Genomic DNA, 19,069 nt, shown 5'->3' with positions numbered 1-19,069 from the left:
CATTATTTGCCCTGTTAGATATTTCTGCAGCCTGTAAGCAAGGGGGATGATTTCAAAACAGGGGCTTGCTTGTCACTTATCCACTTAATAATTTAATTCAAGGAGCACAAATACCAGCTGTTGCTTTGGCACTTGAGTTGTTTCTTTGTAAGCACCTTTGAGGCTCCGGGTTGAGCGAGTTGCATCTGTGAACTGTTTATATCAGTCCCTTGCAGACACTGTACCCCGTGCTGGGAGCAATCCTGGGAGTGAAGTGAGGGTCTGGACACACAAATGCATCTCTGACAGCTTTCTGTAGCTTACAATTTGAGCTTTGGCAGGGTCCCAGAGGAAGTGAATCCCAGAAACTCTCCTGATGCTCTAAGAGCAAACCAAAGGAGCAGGCAAATAGGACACAGGCAGTAGGAACATCATCTCTTACATGGACAAGATCAAGGTAAATATTTGGTCCTGTGTTGCAAAAATTATTATTTTTCTTAAGTTTACAAACACTCAGATTGAAGTTAAGAGCTGGTAAAAGATTTTTCCAAGCCATAAAAGCTGCTGGAAAATGTTATTCCAGGCTAATAATGATTATACTACTAATCTTGCTTTTTCTTTCTGTTTTGTGTCTCTGCAGTTGCCCCCAATAAGCAGAAATGAGCATTAGAATTGCTCACAGCTGGCCCTTGTAAAACAATTGCCTTAAATACATGAAACCAGCAAATTCACATCAAAAACTTGTGGTCAAGCCACACGGAACTTTTTGGAAAGAAAAAAAAAAGTCCTTTTTTTAGGACGAGCTTAGGGAAAGACAAACCACTTCTTTAAAGAGAAAGCTAATGAATAGCCTTCCCCCCTATCATTAAATTTTAGATGCAAACCACCCAAAACCTGGCTTTTCTCTGAAGTTAGAATCGTGTCCATCATGTATCTGATGGACCCTTTAAAAAGCTGGGCCTTCTGAGCTAATGTGGATTGATATAAATACCACTCAGCAAACTCATTAATCAAATGTAACGAGCTGGAGCCTTCAGCCCCATGCTGATTGACTCCTTGGTGTCCCCCACTGCCTGCCTTACTTCCTAAAAATAGCTGGAGAGTGCAAAAGAGGATGAGGCAGCAGCAGACCTCGCTTGAAGAAATCTGCCCGTGCCTCTACGGCGTGTGAGGATTTGCCAAATCTCTAGAAGCTGCTGTTAAATCTCTGGCTGGATGTTAGGGACTCTATGGATAATGGGGCTTTAGCTGGATGCCTCAGCTTGGATAACATTCCAGTGTTTCCTGCTAGTTGTAGGAGTTGTATTTCTGTTGGAAGGCGACCAAAATGAGAGGAAGGGAAGGCTTATTTTTTGACGGATAGTTCCACTAAAAACTGGCCTTCTTCCTGCTCTGTGCAGCAGCACTGCTGTCAGCTGTGTGGACACATCTGTGTCCGCAGCTGGACAAGAAATTACTACATTGTTTGTGTCTCCTGTGAGCCATGCTTCATCTCAGCACCCCCCCAGAATGGGACAAAACCCCCGAAGTTCTGTCCTTTCGGGTGGGAGCTGGGGTGACAGTCTGGGCACACGGAGAAATCTCGGCTGCGGATCACAGTGCAGGCTCCGGGTCCCTTCTTCTGGGCGAGGCGGTTTTCAGGCAGTCACCGTGCTAAGGATGGATCACAGTGCAGGCTCCGGGTCCCTCTTCTGGGCGAGGCGGTTTTCAGGCAGTCACCGTGCTAAGGATGGATCACAGTGCAGGCTCCGGGTTCCTCTTCTGGGCGAGGTGGTTTTCAGGCAGTCACCCTGCTAAGGATGGCGTGTTAGAGGGGTCTGGCCCTCTTAGACCTTTGCCAGCTCTCTGTTGTTGTTGTGGTGAAACATTCCCAGCTGGGAGTGACCACAAACGCCTGCCTTGAAGAGGTGACCCTTTACTTGAAACCCTCATCTAAAGAGAAAGGAAAAAATGCTTAGGAATGTCCCCGATTCCACCTGAATCGCTGGGACGAACAAACAACCAGTTTATTTATGAACCCCTAGAAAGCAGTGAGCGGGCAGCGAGCAAGACTCACCCAAGCAGCTTTTTAAAGTGCCTGAGAGGGTTCAGAGCGCTCTCTCCCAGGCTGGGCTCGATATCCCGGACTCTTTTCCAGCCTGATTCCGTGAAGCTGAGCCCAGCTGTCCTGGCAGCAAGGTGCGGGGCCGGGCAGGGCTGCAGGGCCGTGCCCGGCGTTCTGGGCCTTTTCTGGACACTTTTACTCCAAAAACACCGCTTCGGCTCCATGCTTCCCACAGTCCCTGTTGTCGCGGGGGCTGCTCCCAGCTGGCGGTGCGGTCCCCGGGCCGGGGCGGTACCGGCGCGGGGTCCCCGGCCCGGGGCCGGGCGGGCCCACGCGGTGTCCCCGGCCCGGGCGGTACCGGCGCGGGTTCCCCGGCCCGGGGCGGTACCGGCGCGGGGTCCCCGGGCCGGGGCGGTACCGGCGCGGGGTCCCCGGGCCGGGGCGGTACCGGCGCGGGGTCCCCGGCCCGGGGCGGTACCGGCGCGGTGTCCCCGGCCCGGGGCGGTACCGGCGCGGTGTCCCCGGCCCGGGGCGGTACCGGCGCGGGGTCCCCGGGCCGGGCGGGCCCACGCGGTGTCCCCGGGCCGGGGCGGTACCGGCGCGGTGTCCCCGGCCCGGGGCGGTACCGGCGCGGTGTCCCCGGCCCGGGGCGGTACCGGCGCGGTGTCCCCGGCCCGGGGCGGTACCGGCGCGGTGTCCCCGGGCCGGGGCGGTACCGGCGCGGTGTCCCCGGCCCGGGGCGGTACCGGCGCGGTGTCCCCGGGCCGGGCGGGCCCACGCGGTGTCCCCGGCCCGGGCGGTACCGGCGCGGTGTCCCCGGGCCGGGGCGGTACCGGCGCGGGGTCCCCGGCCCGGGGCGGTACCGGCGCGGTGTCCCCGGGCCGGGGCGGTACCGGCGCGGTGTCCCCGGGCCGGGGCGGTACCGGCGCGGTGTCCCCGGCCCGGGGCGGTACCGGCGCGGTGTCCCCGGGCCGGGGCGGTACCGGCGCGGTGTCCCCGGCCCGGGGCGGTACCGGCGCGGTGTCCCCGGCCCGGGGCGGTACCGGCGCGGTGTCCCCGGGTCGGGCGGGCCCACGCGGTGGCAGCGGCGCATGCGCTGTGCGCGGCCGCGGCTGTGACCGGGCTCACGTAGCGCGCGGGCCGCGCTGCCCTGGGGGGCGTGGCTTGAGGGGGCGTGGCCACACAGGGCTATAAGAGGCGCGGCGGGGCCGGGCGCGCTCACTCGGTGAAGCCCCCGGGCAGAGCGCGGAGCTCCGGTGCCGCTCCCGCCCGGCCGCCGCCCGTGCTCAGGTGAGGCCCGGCCGTCCGTCCCGCCGGCTGTGAGGGCGGCCAGGCGGGTGGGTCGGGAGGAAGGGAGCCGCAGGGCTGGGCGGCTGCCGTGCGGGCGGTGGTGGGTGGGGGCGATACGTGGCAGCGCTCCGCCGCCCCCCCACCTTCCCCGCGGCGAGGGGCCGGTGTCCCGGCGCTGCCGGCCGGGGTTCCCGGCCCTTACGTAACGGGAGCCGGCAGCCTCCGGAGGGGGGCGGGAGGGCGCCGGCGCGCCGGCTTCCCCGCGGCTGGCAGACTAAACACAGCCGCCGCCTCCCTCTCGTCCTCTGCCTCCTCCCGTTCCCCGCAGCTGGGAGTTGTCCCCTCGGCCGGGTCGGGTCCGCTGCCCTCCCGTGGGGCAGGTGGGCTCCCGCCTCGGCCGTGCGGCCGCGGGAGCTGCGAGCGCATGGCTCGGGGCTGGGAGCGATGGAAAGTTACTCGGCGTGCGCTGTGTGCGGGGATCGCGCCGTGGGGAGCGCGGCTTGCCTTGGTTTCCCTCGCCGCTGCTTTGGGTTGGGCTCAGCCAGCTGCTGTACGTGGGGTTGTGCATCTGCCTTTGTAGTAAGCGATACCGTTCCGTTTTGATAGGATCCAGCCTGACTAGCAGGAGAAACTCCGGAGTGTTCAGCATGCTGAATAATATAATAAAAATACAATAACTACGATACTATATAAAATATAAATATTATCTTTCATGAAAACATCACATGTACTTAGACAAAATCTCCCAGTTTGCCTGTGAAGCTGGCTGCTCCCATAGGGAAGGTCCTTCGGGATTGCCCAGCGTTCAGTTTCACTTCTTTTTTCCTGCTGGCTTCAGTAAGAGGCGAATGCAGGGCTCTGAAGTGTTCACCTACTCATAAGTAAAGGTTCAGCACTCGAGGTTTTGGTGAATGAAAGGCATTTGTTTACTTGGTTGCAACGAGTAAATCAGTGCGGCTCCCCGCGGCGCCCGGGGCTGTTGGCTCGGGATGCAGACGGTGCTCCGCCAGGGGCGGACAGTAAAGGTAATGAGTTCTCGGCTTGTCTGGGAAGCAGAGGCCTGCCTTTGGGACAGGGATGTTCTCTGTCCCACTGCCCTACTCCTCGGACCTTTGCTGGATACGTTTTAATGCCTTGGGCCAAAGTGATTTGACCCGGAGCGCTCCGCACTGCTTCTGAAGTATGTGCTGACACAACCAATACTGATTAACTTTTTCTCTTTGTTTTCCTCCCTGAGCCAGCTCTCTGACCTGTGCAGACTTAAATGCTGTTCCATAATGAATGGCTTTAAAGTCTAGCGTTTAAAGCTGTGACTTTTGGGGCTTGCAGGTAGATTGCAAAGTGCCCAGTGCAGTTTGGCAAACTGAAATCACAGGTTTACAAGTTACACTTTGGAAGGAGTGAGGATAAGCAGAGGTTTATAGCAGGAAAGCCATGCCTTCATGCTGAGGTTGTTATAGATAAGGAAATCTCTTTTTCTTTAAAAGAATATACTCTGAGGAAGAAACCAACTATCATTGGCATTGTCCTGCTTTCTTTATAATTCCCAGAATCACTGGGTCGGAAGAGACCTCCAAGATCGAGTCCAACCCAGCCCCAACACCTCAACTCAAACCTGGCACCCAGTGCCACATCCAGTCTGTTTTTAAACACACCCAGGGACGGTGACTCCACCACCTCCCTGGGCAGGCCATTCCAGAACTTTACCACCCTTTCTGTGAAATACTTTCTCCTAATATCCAACCCGTATTTCCCTTGGTGCAGCTTGAGGCTGTGTCCTCTGGTTCTGTCAGTGCTGCCTGGAGAAAGAGCCCAACCCCAGCTGAGCACAGCCACCTTTCAGGGAGTTGTGGAGAGTGACAAGGTCACCTCTGAGTCTCCTTTTCTCCAGGCTGAGCACCCCCAGCTCCCTCAATCACACTTAATATCTGAAAACATTCCTGTATGTCTCTGTATTGGCTCAGCTAATCCTTGAGCAGAAGGATAGCCTCCTGCCTCTTGTATCTAATAAAATAATTGCATTATTCCATCCCCCGTGTTCTTTGTCTTGGCCTGGGAAGGTAAAACAGGTGGGCTCTGAGGGCTGTGTCCTTTCCATCTTAGTCTGGGGGAAACCAAGGGAAAACTGGCTTCAGTTCCCGTGGACAAATCTCGGTACAAACACAACTGCTCTGTGTTCAGCCATGAATGTTGTCTTCAACTTGGAAGTAAATGATAGGTAGAACACCCTACTCGACTTTGATACTCATCTCTTACTATGCTGTGTTTTTCATAGATAGAAAATATTTTAACTTTGTCATGAAAAGTTGCCTAAAGTGCACCCTCTTCTTTTGGTAGCAGCAATTGTAGAAAATCTTTCTTCTCTCACTGCTTGAACCTTAATTTTAAAACAGCCTTTGAACATGCTAGAGGACTTGGGAGCTGGATTCTGGTGCTTCTGTCCTGTGAGGCCTTCAAGCAATGATGATAGCTGAATGTTCTTAGTACTTATTTTGGGAAAGTTCTTTCCTTTTCAGTAGTATTTTTGGTCACATTGTGTCATGAGACTGTAGCTTGGGTTCTCCTTGAGACAGGAGAGGTTTAGGGCAGTGAGCAGCTATCACTTCTGGTTCCAACTTCTCCATGTCCCCTAAGCTCAGCTTAACTGGTCAAGGGGTTTTATTATTTTTACATACAATGGGGTCCAGTAAGGATTGTGAAAATGGACCCATCTTTTAATCAAAAGTTGAGGATCTTGGTCACAGAGTTTTGTCTCCTGGCCCTGCAGTGGACTTCATCTTGAGCAGGCCAGTTACTTCTTACCTAAATAAAGAAGCTGGTTTGGAATTGAGTTAGAGCCATTCCATGCTGAAGCAGCCCCTCAGTTTCCATTTTTTATCCTGTTTGCTCAGTCCTGGTAAGCACCTGGGAGCTTGGAGCTGGCAATGAGGAGACTTGGCTAATGAGCATCTTCTGTCTTTGGTCACTGAGCAGTGGGACCTAGATTGTGAGGAGGTCATGTCGTGTGTCCCTCTGCAGCTGTCTTTGCTTGTCTGCTTGCATCTTTCTACTTGTAAAGCAGAGCTGAACTCTGGGAAGTCCCCCAAAGAAACCCCTCTAATAAGTTACGTAAGTTGAAATGGTGGCGTTGAAATCTGTTTTGTGCTCAGAGAATCTGTGCTGCTCTTGGCAGTGCCATTGCTCTGCTTGCTGCTTTGTTTCCCTTCTATCCGTGTGTTTATTTTCTCTTTGCTGTTCCCCCCCTTCCCCTGCTCGTGTTTTGCTGTTTCAGCGCTTAGTGCACGTTCCCAGGGGAGGCAGGGAGCTCCTGTGTTGGAGCTGTCAGCTGGACTCCCACTGCTCTGCGTGGGCAGTGATCCCCTCCTCCCCGAGATGCTCAATTGCCATTTTTGTGGGACACAGCTGAGGAGGAGGGCAAGACTGACAGGAATAATGGAGAGAGGATTTTCATCTTGTTTTACTTCATGTCACCAACGGGAAGAAATTAGAGCCTACTTACTTGGCAGCCTGTGGGTCTGGGAGATTTCCAGCGTCTATATGGACTGAGCTGTGTTTTCTTTGATTTGGGAACCTGTGGCTGGTCCTGCTGCAGTGGTTGGAAAGCTCTGCTCCTGAAATTCTTCCAAGAATGGAGACCTAGTTCCTCTGGGCAGCCTCTTCTAGTGCCTGAGTGTGAGAAACTTTGTGTTTGTACCTCCTTGGAATTGCCCTCGTTGCATTTTGTGGCTGTTGCCAGTCACTCCTGCAGTGTGCCTGTGGAGATAAGGAGGTGGGAATGAGGGTTGCAACATTGTTTGCAGAAGCCTGGTGTTGGAGCTTTGCAGCCGGAGAAGAGGAAAACCAAGATGGGAATCATTGTTTTCTTCACGTTTTTGGTGATTTTTTGTTAGAAGGTTTTTCTTTGTGGTTTTAAAAAAGTTTCATCTTGATTGATATAGCGAGAAAGGAAACTTTCTGAAGCTTCTCTTGTGTTTCACTGAGTGCAGTAAACAAATGGCTCAGAGCTTTCCCAGTGCTGATAAAATTGGCAAATATTTACGATGTAGTAAAGCTGTTTGTGCTGTGTCACCGATTCACAGATGTATTGGCTCGAGTGCTGAATGAGCAGGAGGCACTTGGCTTTCTGTAGGGCGAAACAGGAGTGGTGTTTTCAGTGAGAAAGGGGGTGGACATCAGCGGGTTTTTATTAGCTATGTTTGAAACAGTCTGATGGCTGCCTGTGGGGAGGAAGAGGTGAGGAAGGCTGCTGTGGACAGCAGGGCTGCTTTAGAGCATTGGGGAGGGGGAAAGGGGGACTCCAGGAGGCTTCCCTGTCCAAAATCTCACTTTCACAGGCAGAAAGCGAGATGTAATGTGCCAGAATGCATCAGCCCTTCGGTGTGGTCATGCAGATTTTGGGCGGTTTACAAGAGCTGGAGGCTGTGCTGCTTTTCTGGGCTTGTGTTTCCTGTTGGTGCCAGTGGAACTGTGCTGGTCCTGTCCAACAGGCAGGTCCCAGAGGAAAGCCAAAGCGCAGTGCCTCCCCTTCTGCAGTGCTGGAGATGGAAGGAGAGGAGGGAGCTGCCTCCAGACCCTCGGGTGCAGTACAGGAGAGATCCTGCACTCCAGAGTCAGGGATGTGTTCCTGCTAATACCACCACCGGTGCTTGGGACGGTTTTTATTTGGGTGTAACTTCTGAACTTCCCTGGTTATGTCTGCACATTTGCTGTGTGAATACCAGACCTGGGTCCGTGCTGTTAGCTTGATTAAAGTTATGCTGCTTTCTTCCCTAAACAGGCCAAACTACCTTGTAGCTGAGCTTGCTTTTTTTCTTCATTAGTTGTTTCTTCAAGAGCTGTAAACCAATTTCTGTTAGCCCATGCACTGGAATTAATTTGTTTTTTCCTGACCAGATACAATATGTGGGAGGTTTAAGCTTTTGTTTGGGGGGGGAAAGCAAACCTTGTGAATTCCACGACAGCATCATTACTCCTGAAGCATGCAGGGGCCAGGCAATGCTGGGCTGCCGGAGGGATCAGGATCCTGAAAGGCTTGAGCTTGGCAGCTGGCCCTGCAGAAAGCACTGCAGCCTGCGAGTGCTGAGCCAGGATCCAGGGACAGGCAGAGCAGCCTTTTGTGTCAGGTGTGGAGCTTGGCTCCACTGGGGCAGCGGGAACATGAACACAGCTCCCTCTCTGCACTGCTCATGTAGGGCTTTCATTCACACCTGTTCCACTGGCGTCTTTCTGACTGACAAAAGGAAGGTTTTTTTCCCATTGAGTGGATGAACTTGATGACAACTATTTTAAATTGGTGTTGTGGGCTTTGTTCAGTGTTTGATGGTTTCTTTCAGTGCTTTTTGCAAAGCAGCTCTACCTGCAGCATGACTTAGATGCCAAAAAGAAGAGTGCTGGTGAACACCTTGTCCCTGAGCTATTCTTTTTTCTCTTTTTGGTATAAAAGTCAGCAGGAGGGACTCGGTCTGTGGGAGCTGCTCAGGCTGTCAGGGTTCTGCTGCCTCAAGCAGCAGTGGCAGCCCCAGGAGACTGAACTGCCCCTTCTGAAGGTGCATTCCACTCTCTGGTGAGCAGGGCCTTTCAGCTGTTTTGTGTTTCTCTCACAGGTGTGTGGTGAGGTGAGAGCTGTTGAGCAATGGCCTTCCAGAAGGTTTGGTGTGCCCTAGCCCTGGGATTTCTGCTGCCCTTCTCTTGTGCCCACACGGACTTCTTCACTTCCATTGGTGAGAACTGCTTTGGTGTAGCCAAAAGAGTTTCTTGACGGCCCCCAAAGCTCATTCTGCAACAATGCGTTAATCATCCAAGGCCCTAATTGGTGCAGGACTAAACCCACTTCCTAGTTCTTACCACATTACTGGATTTTCTTTGGGGAGAAACCAGGGGTGGTCTAATGGCCCAGGCTAGGCTTTGCAGGGACTGTTTATTCTTAAGGGTATTGGAATTGAGGCAGAATTTGGGTGCTGCACACACCCAAAGGAGTGTGAAGGAGCTGGTAGAAGGAGGTGGAGCAGCTGCCAAGGGCACATAATGGTGCAGCATGTCTGGACTCACCCTTGGGTTCTGGTGGGCACGGCATTTATTAATTAATACCAGGGCCCCCTCGAAGTCATGGATATAATGTTAAAAATAAAGCCCTGGATTAGTGCTGTGTATCAAACACGAAGGCTTTGTGTATATCTGTAGCTTTCTCTTTATTTGCTATACATTATGTATGCTTGGATGAAAGATTACTCTGTGGCAAACTATTTCCTTTTCCAAACGAATCCTAAATTAGTTCTAATAATAAATATGCAGTATTACATTAATTTCCATGGCAACAAGCTTGGTCCAGCAGGAGATTTTCTCCTTCAAAGAAAAAAAAAAAAAAAAAAAGCCTTACTCAGATATTCCTTCAGGATTGTTTAAGCAAATGCCAGTAGGACTTTTGGGGCAGGAAGAAAGTAGAAAAGAGGAAAATGCCTTTAATTTTCAGGGTTTTGTGTTTCTCCTTGACTCACCAAACTCATTTTTTTTCTAGGTCATATGACAGACTTAATTAATACAGAAAAAGATCTGGTCGTGTCACTCAAAGATTACATTAAGGCAGAGGAAAGCAAGCTGGAGCAGATCAAAAAGTAAGCAGTTGTTGTCACAATGCTACTGGTCAATCATTTGAGTCCACCCTTATGCAAAAAGAGCTTCCTTAAGGCTGATTAAATTTGTGGAATTTTTCCTCTGGGGCAAAGCTTAAAGTAGCAGGTTTTGCTGGGTGTTTGTTGTAAGTTGTTTTCTTTCAGCACTGCTTGGTGCATAAATAAGAAGAGACCTGACCATGTGAGGAGCAGAGCCCAGTGTGTCAGATTTTATCACAGCTAGAAATAAACTTATTTTATCACTGAACAGGATGCTTTCCTTGCTTTCAGAAATATGCATGAATCTGTCTTGAGGGTGTTGAAACAGTTCTAGATGGAGGAGTGGTTTTTATTTTAGCCTTTGTGTGTTACTTGCTGGTGTTCCACCATCCAGGAAGAAAGATCCTTCTTTGTCCCTTGAAACACAGACCTGGAATTGCTGCCAGGTTTGGAATGTCACAAGTAGATTCTTTACAGCTACAAATTAACAAGGGAGAGTGCCAGTTGGGCATCCCAGGGTGTGTAAACACAGCTTATTGCAGAAGTGTTGCAGCTCTGTTTTCATTTAGCAGAGGTGCTCCCTGTGAGGACAGGAGAGTTTAAATAACTGTCACAGAGCTGTTAAAGCACCTGGGGAAAAAATGTTAGCGTTGTTTGTTGGCCCCTGGAGGATACTGGGAGCTGCTCCTGCGGGAGGAAATGCAGGGAGGGTTTGACCCTGAGCCATGTGAAGGCACAGGGTGAGGTTGGTTTCTTTCAGTCTTGCTCGGAGCTGGTCCCCAGCAGCTCCTCTGGTTTGGAGGGAGCCCCTCACTGGTGTGGCTGCTGGAAACCCCCCCAGGGACTGTCAGAGTGCAGGAAAACAATCAGGGGCAGCGTGGGGAGATGCAGCCAGAGGCTGCTCTGACAGCTGTGAACACCCCCCTGCCTGCAGATTGCAGCCAGGCAAACCAGATCCTGGAACAAGAGCAGCTCCAGCTGATGGGCAGAGCTCCCTCCGGGCTACAGATTCTGGATTTGCTTTCTTGCTGGAGTGTGGGATTCTCTGTGGGTGTGGCTCCTCAACATCCATCTACCCTGATTGCAGGGTGTTGCTGCACCTCTTCTTGGTGTTTTTTTTGAAAGCTGTGCTTGTTTTGGGGCACCTTGGAGTTGTGAATGACTTGTGGTACTTAGAGAAGTTTGAGTTGGAGCTGCAGCACCAGAAACTGGGTTTGTGCCCCTCATCTGGGGGTGTGAGAACTACATGTTGCTTCATCCAAGCTTTCAGCATGGAAAGGAGCTTTGAGATGAGAGGCAAGGGGTGGCTCACAGATGTATTTCTAAACCCAAAATAATTTGAGACAAGCATTGGACTGCCTTTTTGTAAGCCTTAGGGGGAAAAAGGGGGCAATTGAAAGGTTGAAAATGTGGGTAAAGCTTTGATTTGTTCAGTCCTGCATGACAGCTCATAATGGAAGTGCTGGCACTGTGCTTTTGGGGCTTGTAGGAAGGAGTTGCTTCAGCAGGGCTCCAACAAGGACTGCAGGAGCAGCACAAGGCTTGGGCTGCAGCTGAGGAAGAAGATTTAATAAAAGAAAAGGAAGTAGCCCTTTTTGTTCCTTTTAGAAGAGCTCTAAATATAGATAATGCAAAAGCTTGCAACTTGGGTTGGCTTTTTTATTAGTGAAGACATTTGCAGTTTGCAATCAGTTCTCTAGCACACCAGCAAACCTCTGTGAGACTTTAATGAATATTTTCATTCTAGATGGGCAGAGAAGTTGGATCAGCTGACAGCTACTGCCACAAAAGACCCAGAGGGGTTTTTGGGCCATCCTGTGAATGCATTCAAGCTGATGAAACGGCTCAACACAGAGTGGGGTGAGCTGGAGAGCCTGGTCCTCAAGGACATGTCAGATGGTGAGTGTGTGCCTGCAGCACGAGCCAGCATCACAGGCTCACTGCAGGTACTTGGCTGTTGCCTTTCACATGTCAGGGCTTGAATTAGATTTGCAAATCTGCTTTTGACACTGAGCATTTGTGGAACTAATCTGAATTAGGGTAGTAAACACTTAATTGCTGCCTCTTTTCTTCAGCAAGAGTGGAAGCTATTTAGCAAGGAGCAGGACATGAAATAGTTGTGTGTGAAAGACACTTAGCTAAAGGAAGCCAGGGTGGTTATAATGGACCTGTGAGACTGTCTCAACAGCTAATTAATACCAGATGGAGGTTTGTAGTAAGGAATTGTAAGAAAGCAGCTTTCAAAAAGAAAAGGATTAGTCTCTGATAAGGGTTCAGCACACTCAGCTTCCCTGTTGCTGTGAGAGGGGCTGAACATGGCAACAGAAAAGGCTCTGCACCTGCCAGCCAGAAATCTGCACCAGTGTGTCTTAAGCCCTTCTGAATGAGTGGAGGAAAAAGAAAAAAGTCTTTATTTTTGATTTTTCCTTTGCTTTCTTTAAAAAAAAAAAAAAACCCCAAACCAAATGCAAACTGTGCAGCCTGTGCTGGGAGTTCAGTCCAGGCTTGTGTGAAGGTGGATTTTGGCTTTCCCTGGAGCAGGGAGTTCACACAATTCCCAGGACAGAGGTGAGCATGTGTTTCCCTGCCTCTCCCAGGCTTTATCTCCAACATGACAATCCAGAGGCAGTTCTTCCCAAATGATGAGGATCAGACTGGGGCAGCCAAGGCCCTCCTGAGGCTCCAGGACACCTACAACCTGGACACAGACACCCTCTCCAGAGGGAACCTGCCAGGTGAGAGCCATCCATGGTTGTTATTTGCATTTCCTAAATGTCCTGATTACAAATTTTTTTGCTCTGTTCCACCTTATTTAATTTCTCATCCTGAAGGTAATGTTAGGAAGGGGGTTGAGCTGGCTAAAATTAATGAAAAAAGTGGTTTTTTTGGTTGAAATCTCCATCTTTCTTCTAGTTATGGTAAGATAATCCAGTGCTAATAGTTTCTAATAAAAATCAATAGCAATAAAATTTTGCCTGGGTGAGGTTTTTTCCCTTGTGTTGCACTGGCAGATGCCTGGTTTTATTGCACAACTTAACAACTTAATGCATTTTAGCAAGTTTCTTTGAGCTTAAACTTCAGGGCTTGTGTAAACTGAGGAGCAAAAGATGGTGCATACACAGACTTGAGCCTGTGTGGCATTGGCCGAGCTGATCATTAACAGGCTGCTCTGTGCAGGAGAAGACACAATTTCTTCTTTTTTTTTTTTTGTCAGAGACCTTTCTCTGCTGAGTCTTCCTTGTTTCCTCTGTTCAAAAATACTCCTGTGCCAGCTGGCAAAAAATCAGCTCTGTACAATCCATCTGTGTTTTTGCAAGTGCTCATTGTGGTCAGATGCCTAATAAAATTAAGGGTAATTGGCTCTATGTGTTATGATGTATAACCTTCTTTTGGGTTTGGTTCAAGACCTGCTCAAGGACCTACAGATTCCTCCCAATGCAATGAGCAGCTTGTTGCTGTTTTCTTCAAACAGCACAGGAATACAAGGGGAAGTTTTGCTGCTTTTGAAGCAACGAGCTGTCCAGACTGTGTGCAATGAAGTGTAATGGCTGAACCTGGAAGTTCTGGAGGATAAAAAATAATAACTTGGACTCTGGAGCGCTCCAGAGGGGAACTTCCCATGTGGTCACTTCTTTGTGCTCCTTTTCTTCATTCCCAGGGAATTTCTTTTGGCCCAGAATCTCAGCCTCTGCTCAATTCTTGTGTCCTTTGAGGGTTTGCAGATTCAGGCTCAGGAAGCTGCAGTTGCTGCCCATCACAGGAATGGACAGCAGAACAGCTGCACTCTTTGAGCACTGCAGAGCTGCTGTTAGAAACTCAGAATGGGTTAAGATGTAATCAGGGATGTAATTTTAGCTGTAACACTGGCAGGTCCTGTTTCCCTTTTACAAGATGAAATCTGGTTTTTCATAGGGCCTGTATTTCCAGGGGCAAAAATAGGAATCTGTAATTTGCCCACTAGTGCTTTAATCTTTCAGAGGTCACTTAAGATGTTTCTAAAAATGACTGACTTGAAAAAAATCCCAAGCAGCTGGGAATTTACTCCCTGATGTTTTCCTTTTCCTCCCCCACCAAGTTGTCACTAACAAGTCGTGGTTCAGTAACATTTTGAAAGCAATGATGTGATGTCCTTGAAGACAGAGTTCTGAAACTTCAAATTTGGCTGATTTTTGCTCTTGCTGGAAGTGGTTGGGGTTTGAAGAAGGAAGGTTTGTTTAATTGATTTTTCACTAGCGGTAGAGACATCTAAATGTTCCCTGGTATTCTGGCAGTGGAAAGCTGCATCTGAGTGCTTGTGTGCCAAGGATTTACAGGCTTCAGAGCCTTCCAACAAACAGCTACTGCAGAAGGGAGCTGTGGGAGAACAGAAATAAAACCCTGCTGTGGAGAATGAGAAATAACTCGAATGTTTCTCAGAGGACAGGTCTGGAACCCTGTGTAAACTCTTTGTTTTGCTCTAAATACCCAGGTGTGAAGCACAAATCATTTCTAACAGCTGAAGACTGCTTTGAGCTGGGCAAGATTGCCTACACAGAGGCAGACTACTACCACACAGAGCTGTGGATGGAGCAAGCCCTGAAGCAGCTGGATGAGGGAGAAGTGTCCTCCGCAGACAAAGTCTACATCCTGGACTACCTGAGCTATGCTGTGTACCAGCAGGGGGACCTGGGCAAGGCCATGGCGCTCACCAGGCGCCTCCTGGAGCTGGGTGAGGGGCACGGGGCACAGCTCTGCCTGGGTTTGTCCTGGGGAGTGCAGCCTTGCTGGGATCTGACTCCTATGTACATTTGTGAAGTGTGTTTTTACATTTTAGATAGAGATTTGCTCCTTTGTAATGAAGGGTTTTCTCGGCTTCTGTCCCTTTACCTGTCTGAGATCTGGTTCTTTCCCTACATTTTCCTTTCCTGGGTTGAGATTGCTTCCCATTAGGTAGAGGCAAAACCAAAATTAATAAAATTGAAACTAAATTGGTGACACTGAAATCTCTGCAGATGATTTAAATACAAATTCAACATGCTGAAGATGGAACACTTGTAAAAACAAGAAATACAGAATACAGGACAGTGAGATAAGACATTTTTCTGTTTCATGAAAATTGAAAGCATTTATTCTTCTGTAAATACTCCTCTGACTGACTGTGTAACAGATGCTCTGGGAAGCTCAGAACTAACCCTAACATAGCAAAAGCTACTGAGAGCCACTTATGAAAGAACTGAAGCTAATTCTGTAAGTTAAAAAACTTTGTCACCAGAAATCCTAAATGCCAGCAGGGCAGTTTCAGGTTTCCAGCCAGTCATGCTGTGCCAGCTCTCTCCCTGTCCCATTCCCTTGTCTCTCCCTCTGTAGTGAGACGGGCTGGAGTGGCCAAACCCTTTTCCTCCGTGCTGGGACCCCTGTGTGCAGTGAGGGTTGGAGAAGCAGTGGTGTGCATCTGTTTCCTTTTGCTCTCTGTGAATAACCACTTCTGGATGATTCCTCAGGGGCTGGAACCCTGCCAGTGATCCCCGTCTGCCTCTCTGTCCGTAGATCCTGAACATCAAAGAGCAAACGGGAACATGAAATACTTTGAATACATCATGGCTAAAGAAAAAGAAGCAAACAAGTCCAGCACAGATTCAGAAGAGCAGCAGGAGAAGGAAACTGAGGTTAAGAAAAAGGATTACCTGCCTGAGAGAAGGAAGTACGAAATGCTGTGCCGTGGGGAGGGGCTCAAAATGGTAAAGTGGAGTAGACTGTTCTCAAATGTTTGAAACCAAACAATGTCAGGAATTTGTGTGTGGTGTGCAAGCAAGGAAGCTGTTAGAGCAGCTGGATGAGTGTGCAGAGCTGAGGATCATGTGTTGGATTTCTTCCCCCTTTGGCCTGTTCAGTAGACAGAAAGTAACGCTGCCCCAGGCACTGCTGGCTGTCTTGGATGTGCTCCATCAGTGTAATTAATTGAATAAGGAAGCTGGAAGTCCGGACTTACGGACAGAATTAGAGAGGGGTGGTTTTTTTAGTGGTGAAGTTATCTTAGCAGTGTTGTGTGAAGTAATGCTTGCTGAAGTATTGCACAGCAACATTAAAGTGCAGGCAGCACTGACTTCCCGAACTGAAATCGTGTCTTTAACCTGTCACATAAGGAGGTGGGGAGGGTGAATTGTTTGTGTGTCCAGGACGTGTTCTGCCCTTGGAGATGCCGATGTCCTGTGGCAGTTCTCTGACTGTCCCCTGCTGTGCTTCCCTCCCAGACTCCCCGCAGACAGAAGAGGCTCTTCTGCCGCTACTACGACGGCAACAGGAACCCCAGATACATCCTGGGCCCTGTCAAGCAGGAGGACGAGTGGGACAAGCCCCGGATCGTTCGCTTCCTGGACATCATCTCTGACGAAGAGATCGAGACCGTGAAGGAGCTGGCAAAGCCCAGGGTAAATGCCTCACCCTTCCTTGCCTCTGGAATCTGAAATCCCTCGTGTACTCGGTGTGTCTGTCTGTCTCCTCTGGAGCGCAGGGGTGTGTGCAGTGAGCTCACACCTTGCTTGCCTCACCTCGCAGCTCTTGGAGGCGCCCCTTGAAGGAGGCTGGGAAAAGCTGGGAATTCTCTGTGATGACTGGAGCCAGGTCACAGCAGTGCAGGATTGTCAGGCTCTCCCAGCAGACACAATTTCAGCTGGTTCCAATAAGGAGGAGAATGTTCTCCAACACAGAACAAACATAAAGCAGTGAGGGTGGACTGGAGTACTCCTGACTTGTTGCTTTTCTGCTTTTGTTTCTTTCCTTTTTAAGTCTGGAAGGGAAAGGCAGCCATTCCTCTGGTCCTGGAATGCCACCTTATTGTATAGACAAGAAAGAATGGGTATATTCTCCATGTTGGTATATGACTGGCTTCTGCTGATGCCTGGTGAAGGCTGACCTAGAACAGAGCCAGACAGGGCTAAAGAATAAAGCAGGGATTTATTAAAAGGATCTCCTCCATGGATCCACCATGGGCAGCACAAGAGCCCAGCCAGGGCTGCACCCAGGATGAACCAAAATGGTCCCAAAATGCATGAGCGCTCACGGGGTCTCTCACTTTTGTAAGTTCTGCTCCATTTGCACATTGGAGTTCATTGTCCAATTACAGCTCCAGCCCATGCAGTCCCAACCTTATTTTTCTCTCTTCAGTCCACGTTGTTTGTGCTCTTGGGGCTGAGATCTGGATCATTTGTCCTTGGTGCCCAGCTGGAGAAGGAATTGTTTTGTCTCCTTGTTCTGTGAAGAGAGCTCACCATCCCTTAATGTGAAGCTCAGACCCACACACTAAAGCAGCACAGAATGTGAAAAATAGAAAAGCTAAAACCTGAGGCCATCACTGTCTCCAGGCTTGGAAGCTGCCTGCAGATCAAAGAGCTTTAAGAGGTCAGGACATAGTTGGTGGGTTTTGCCTTCTTATTGATGATGGGGCTCATCAACCCTGTTGGGACACTGGATGCAAAGGTTCTTGTTTCTCAGTGAGGAGTAATCCAGGGCAGCTCCACTGTCTGAGAAAACAGCAAACTGATGGAGTTGCCTTCTGTATCCAGTTGGTGCAACTCTGCATCTACAAATGTACACTGAAGATGTAGTTAGTTAAATGAATTTATTTTTCCATCAATTGTAAAATAAGACTTAAACTCCTAGAAGTGTAATTTTCCTGCTTTTTTCCTTTGCTTTTGGTCTAAATGGCTTTTTGTCCAGAATGAGCTGAGCAGATGGAGAGCAGGGGAGTGAGAGCATTCGGTGCAGGAGAAGCTCTTGGCTGGGCTAAGAGCTGTGGTTGTACAGGGGCACCTGGGCAGTGAGGTTGTCCTTGGCCTACCAGGGAGCCTGAAGGGGATCTTTAAGCTCCCTCAAGCCTGAGGGGTTGGACATCGGGAAGAATGTCTTCACTGAAGAGTTTGGCAGGGCCTGCCCAGGGAGGTGGCAGGGTCACCATCCCTGGAGGTGCCCAAGGAATGGCTGGACGTGGCACTCTGCTCCAGGCTGGGTGGCAAGGTGGGCAGGGATCAGAGGCTGGAGTTGATTATCTTGGAGGTCTTCTCTGACCTCAGTGATTCTGTTCTGAGGATTCTGAGATAATGTTCTGAACTGTAAGCAGGAAGTGCAAGCTTTTCCCTCCACGTACCTGTGAGGCATCTCCTGCTGCCCTGGCAGGCAGCTTTGCTGCAGGGCTGAAAAATCAGAGCCCCCATTGCTGGTCTGGAGGTATTGGAGCTCCTTTGCTCCACCGTGATGCGTTCCACACCTGTGGAATGTGACCAGACCACTACTTTACAGAGTAGAAAACTGCAAATGTGTGACTGTAAGCTCTGAACTTGCTGATGTCGCCGTTTTCCTGTCAAACACTCAGCTCGTGGCAAAGACTTGGAGACCTTGATGGCAGGAGCATCTGTACGCAGTTACTGTTCCCATATTCCCTGTGGCTGAGGCCTTGCACGGCTCAGCAGCAAAAGGATTTTGTTCTTGGAGACCTAAAGGTCATCTCCTGCTTCCTGCTGCTCGGGATGCTGCCATCCTCTGGGAGGAGAGTGCTGGCTGATCTGTGCCCAGCCTTCTGCCCTGCTGCCAGGATGAAGCCTCATTATGCAGCTCTGGAGTCTCACTGGAATTGTAGTTTGTGCCTTGTTTTTTTATGTGTCTGCATGAGAGGAGAGGAGAAGCAGCATACTGGGAGCTCCCAGTATCTTTTCTTGTCAGTAGGTATGGAGAGGCCCTGGCTTGTTTAGTTGATTTTAACAGTGGAGAAATGCCTCTGATTGTTTGGGAGTTGGCATGGCATTGTGCCTTTTGCAAAATTTGGGCTCTGCATCTCAGCCTTTCCAGTTATGAGTGATGGAGAGTGTCTGGTAGTGCATGAACCAAGCTAAAGGGCACACGTGAGCATCTGAGTTGGAATATTAACACAGATGGGAAGGCATGAAGGAAATGGAGCACAGCAGAGGGAAAGGAAAGCCTTGAGCCAGGAGTTCCCACTCTGCAAATGTGTCCTTGGGTGAAGCAGAAGTTTGTGGGAACTCAGTGCTGCTTTTGGTACAGGAAGGACCAAAAAGGAATGGTTTATTCACCTTTGGCTCATGGTGCTGCCTGGATTCCATTTACCTGTCAAACTCCTCGTGCAGGGGTAGGGCAGTGTAACAGAGCACCACTTGTC

The 19,069-nt window shown here is 50.0% G+C and overlaps 1 protein-coding gene across 6 annotated transcripts in view; it reads left to right on the top strand.

The window, feature by feature from the left end:
* The first annotated feature begins 3,166 nt into the window (after positions 1 to 3,166).
* The window catches only part of P4HA1 (prolyl 4-hydroxylase subunit alpha 1), a 30,701-nt gene continuing 14,798 nt past the window's right edge, over positions 3,167 to 19,069 (top strand). For 4 of the 6 annotated variants that reach the window (XM_068196968.1, XM_068196966.1, XM_068196970.1 and 1 more), the window contains exons 1-8: positions 3,167 to 3,313; positions 8,917 to 9,033; positions 9,828 to 9,924; positions 11,669 to 11,820; positions 12,519 to 12,656; positions 14,390 to 14,629; positions 15,448 to 15,638; positions 16,152 to 16,328. In XM_068196968.1, the coding sequence (XP_068053069.1) occupies positions 8,946 to 9,033; positions 9,828 to 9,924; positions 11,669 to 11,820; positions 12,519 to 12,656; positions 14,390 to 14,629; positions 15,448 to 15,638; positions 16,152 to 16,328 (1,083 nt within the window). In that variant the 5' untranslated portion in view covers positions 3,167 to 3,313; positions 8,917 to 8,945. Of the gene's footprint in view, positions 3,314 to 6,797; positions 6,823 to 8,916; positions 9,034 to 9,827; positions 9,925 to 11,668; positions 11,821 to 12,518; positions 12,657 to 14,389; positions 14,630 to 15,447; positions 15,639 to 16,151; positions 16,329 to 19,069 lie in introns of those variants that run through there. The other 2 variants (XM_068196967.1, XM_068196971.1) reach the window with 2 other exon arrangements.

The sequence above is a fragment of the Anomalospiza imberbis genome, chromosome 8 (genome assembly GCF_031753505.1).
Source record: "Anomalospiza imberbis isolate Cuckoo-Finch-1a 21T00152 chromosome 8, ASM3175350v1, whole genome shotgun sequence".
NCBI lineage: Eukaryota > Metazoa > Chordata > Aves > Passeriformes > Viduidae > Anomalospiza > Anomalospiza imberbis.
This window is presented reverse-complemented; position numbering and strand designations above follow the sequence as displayed.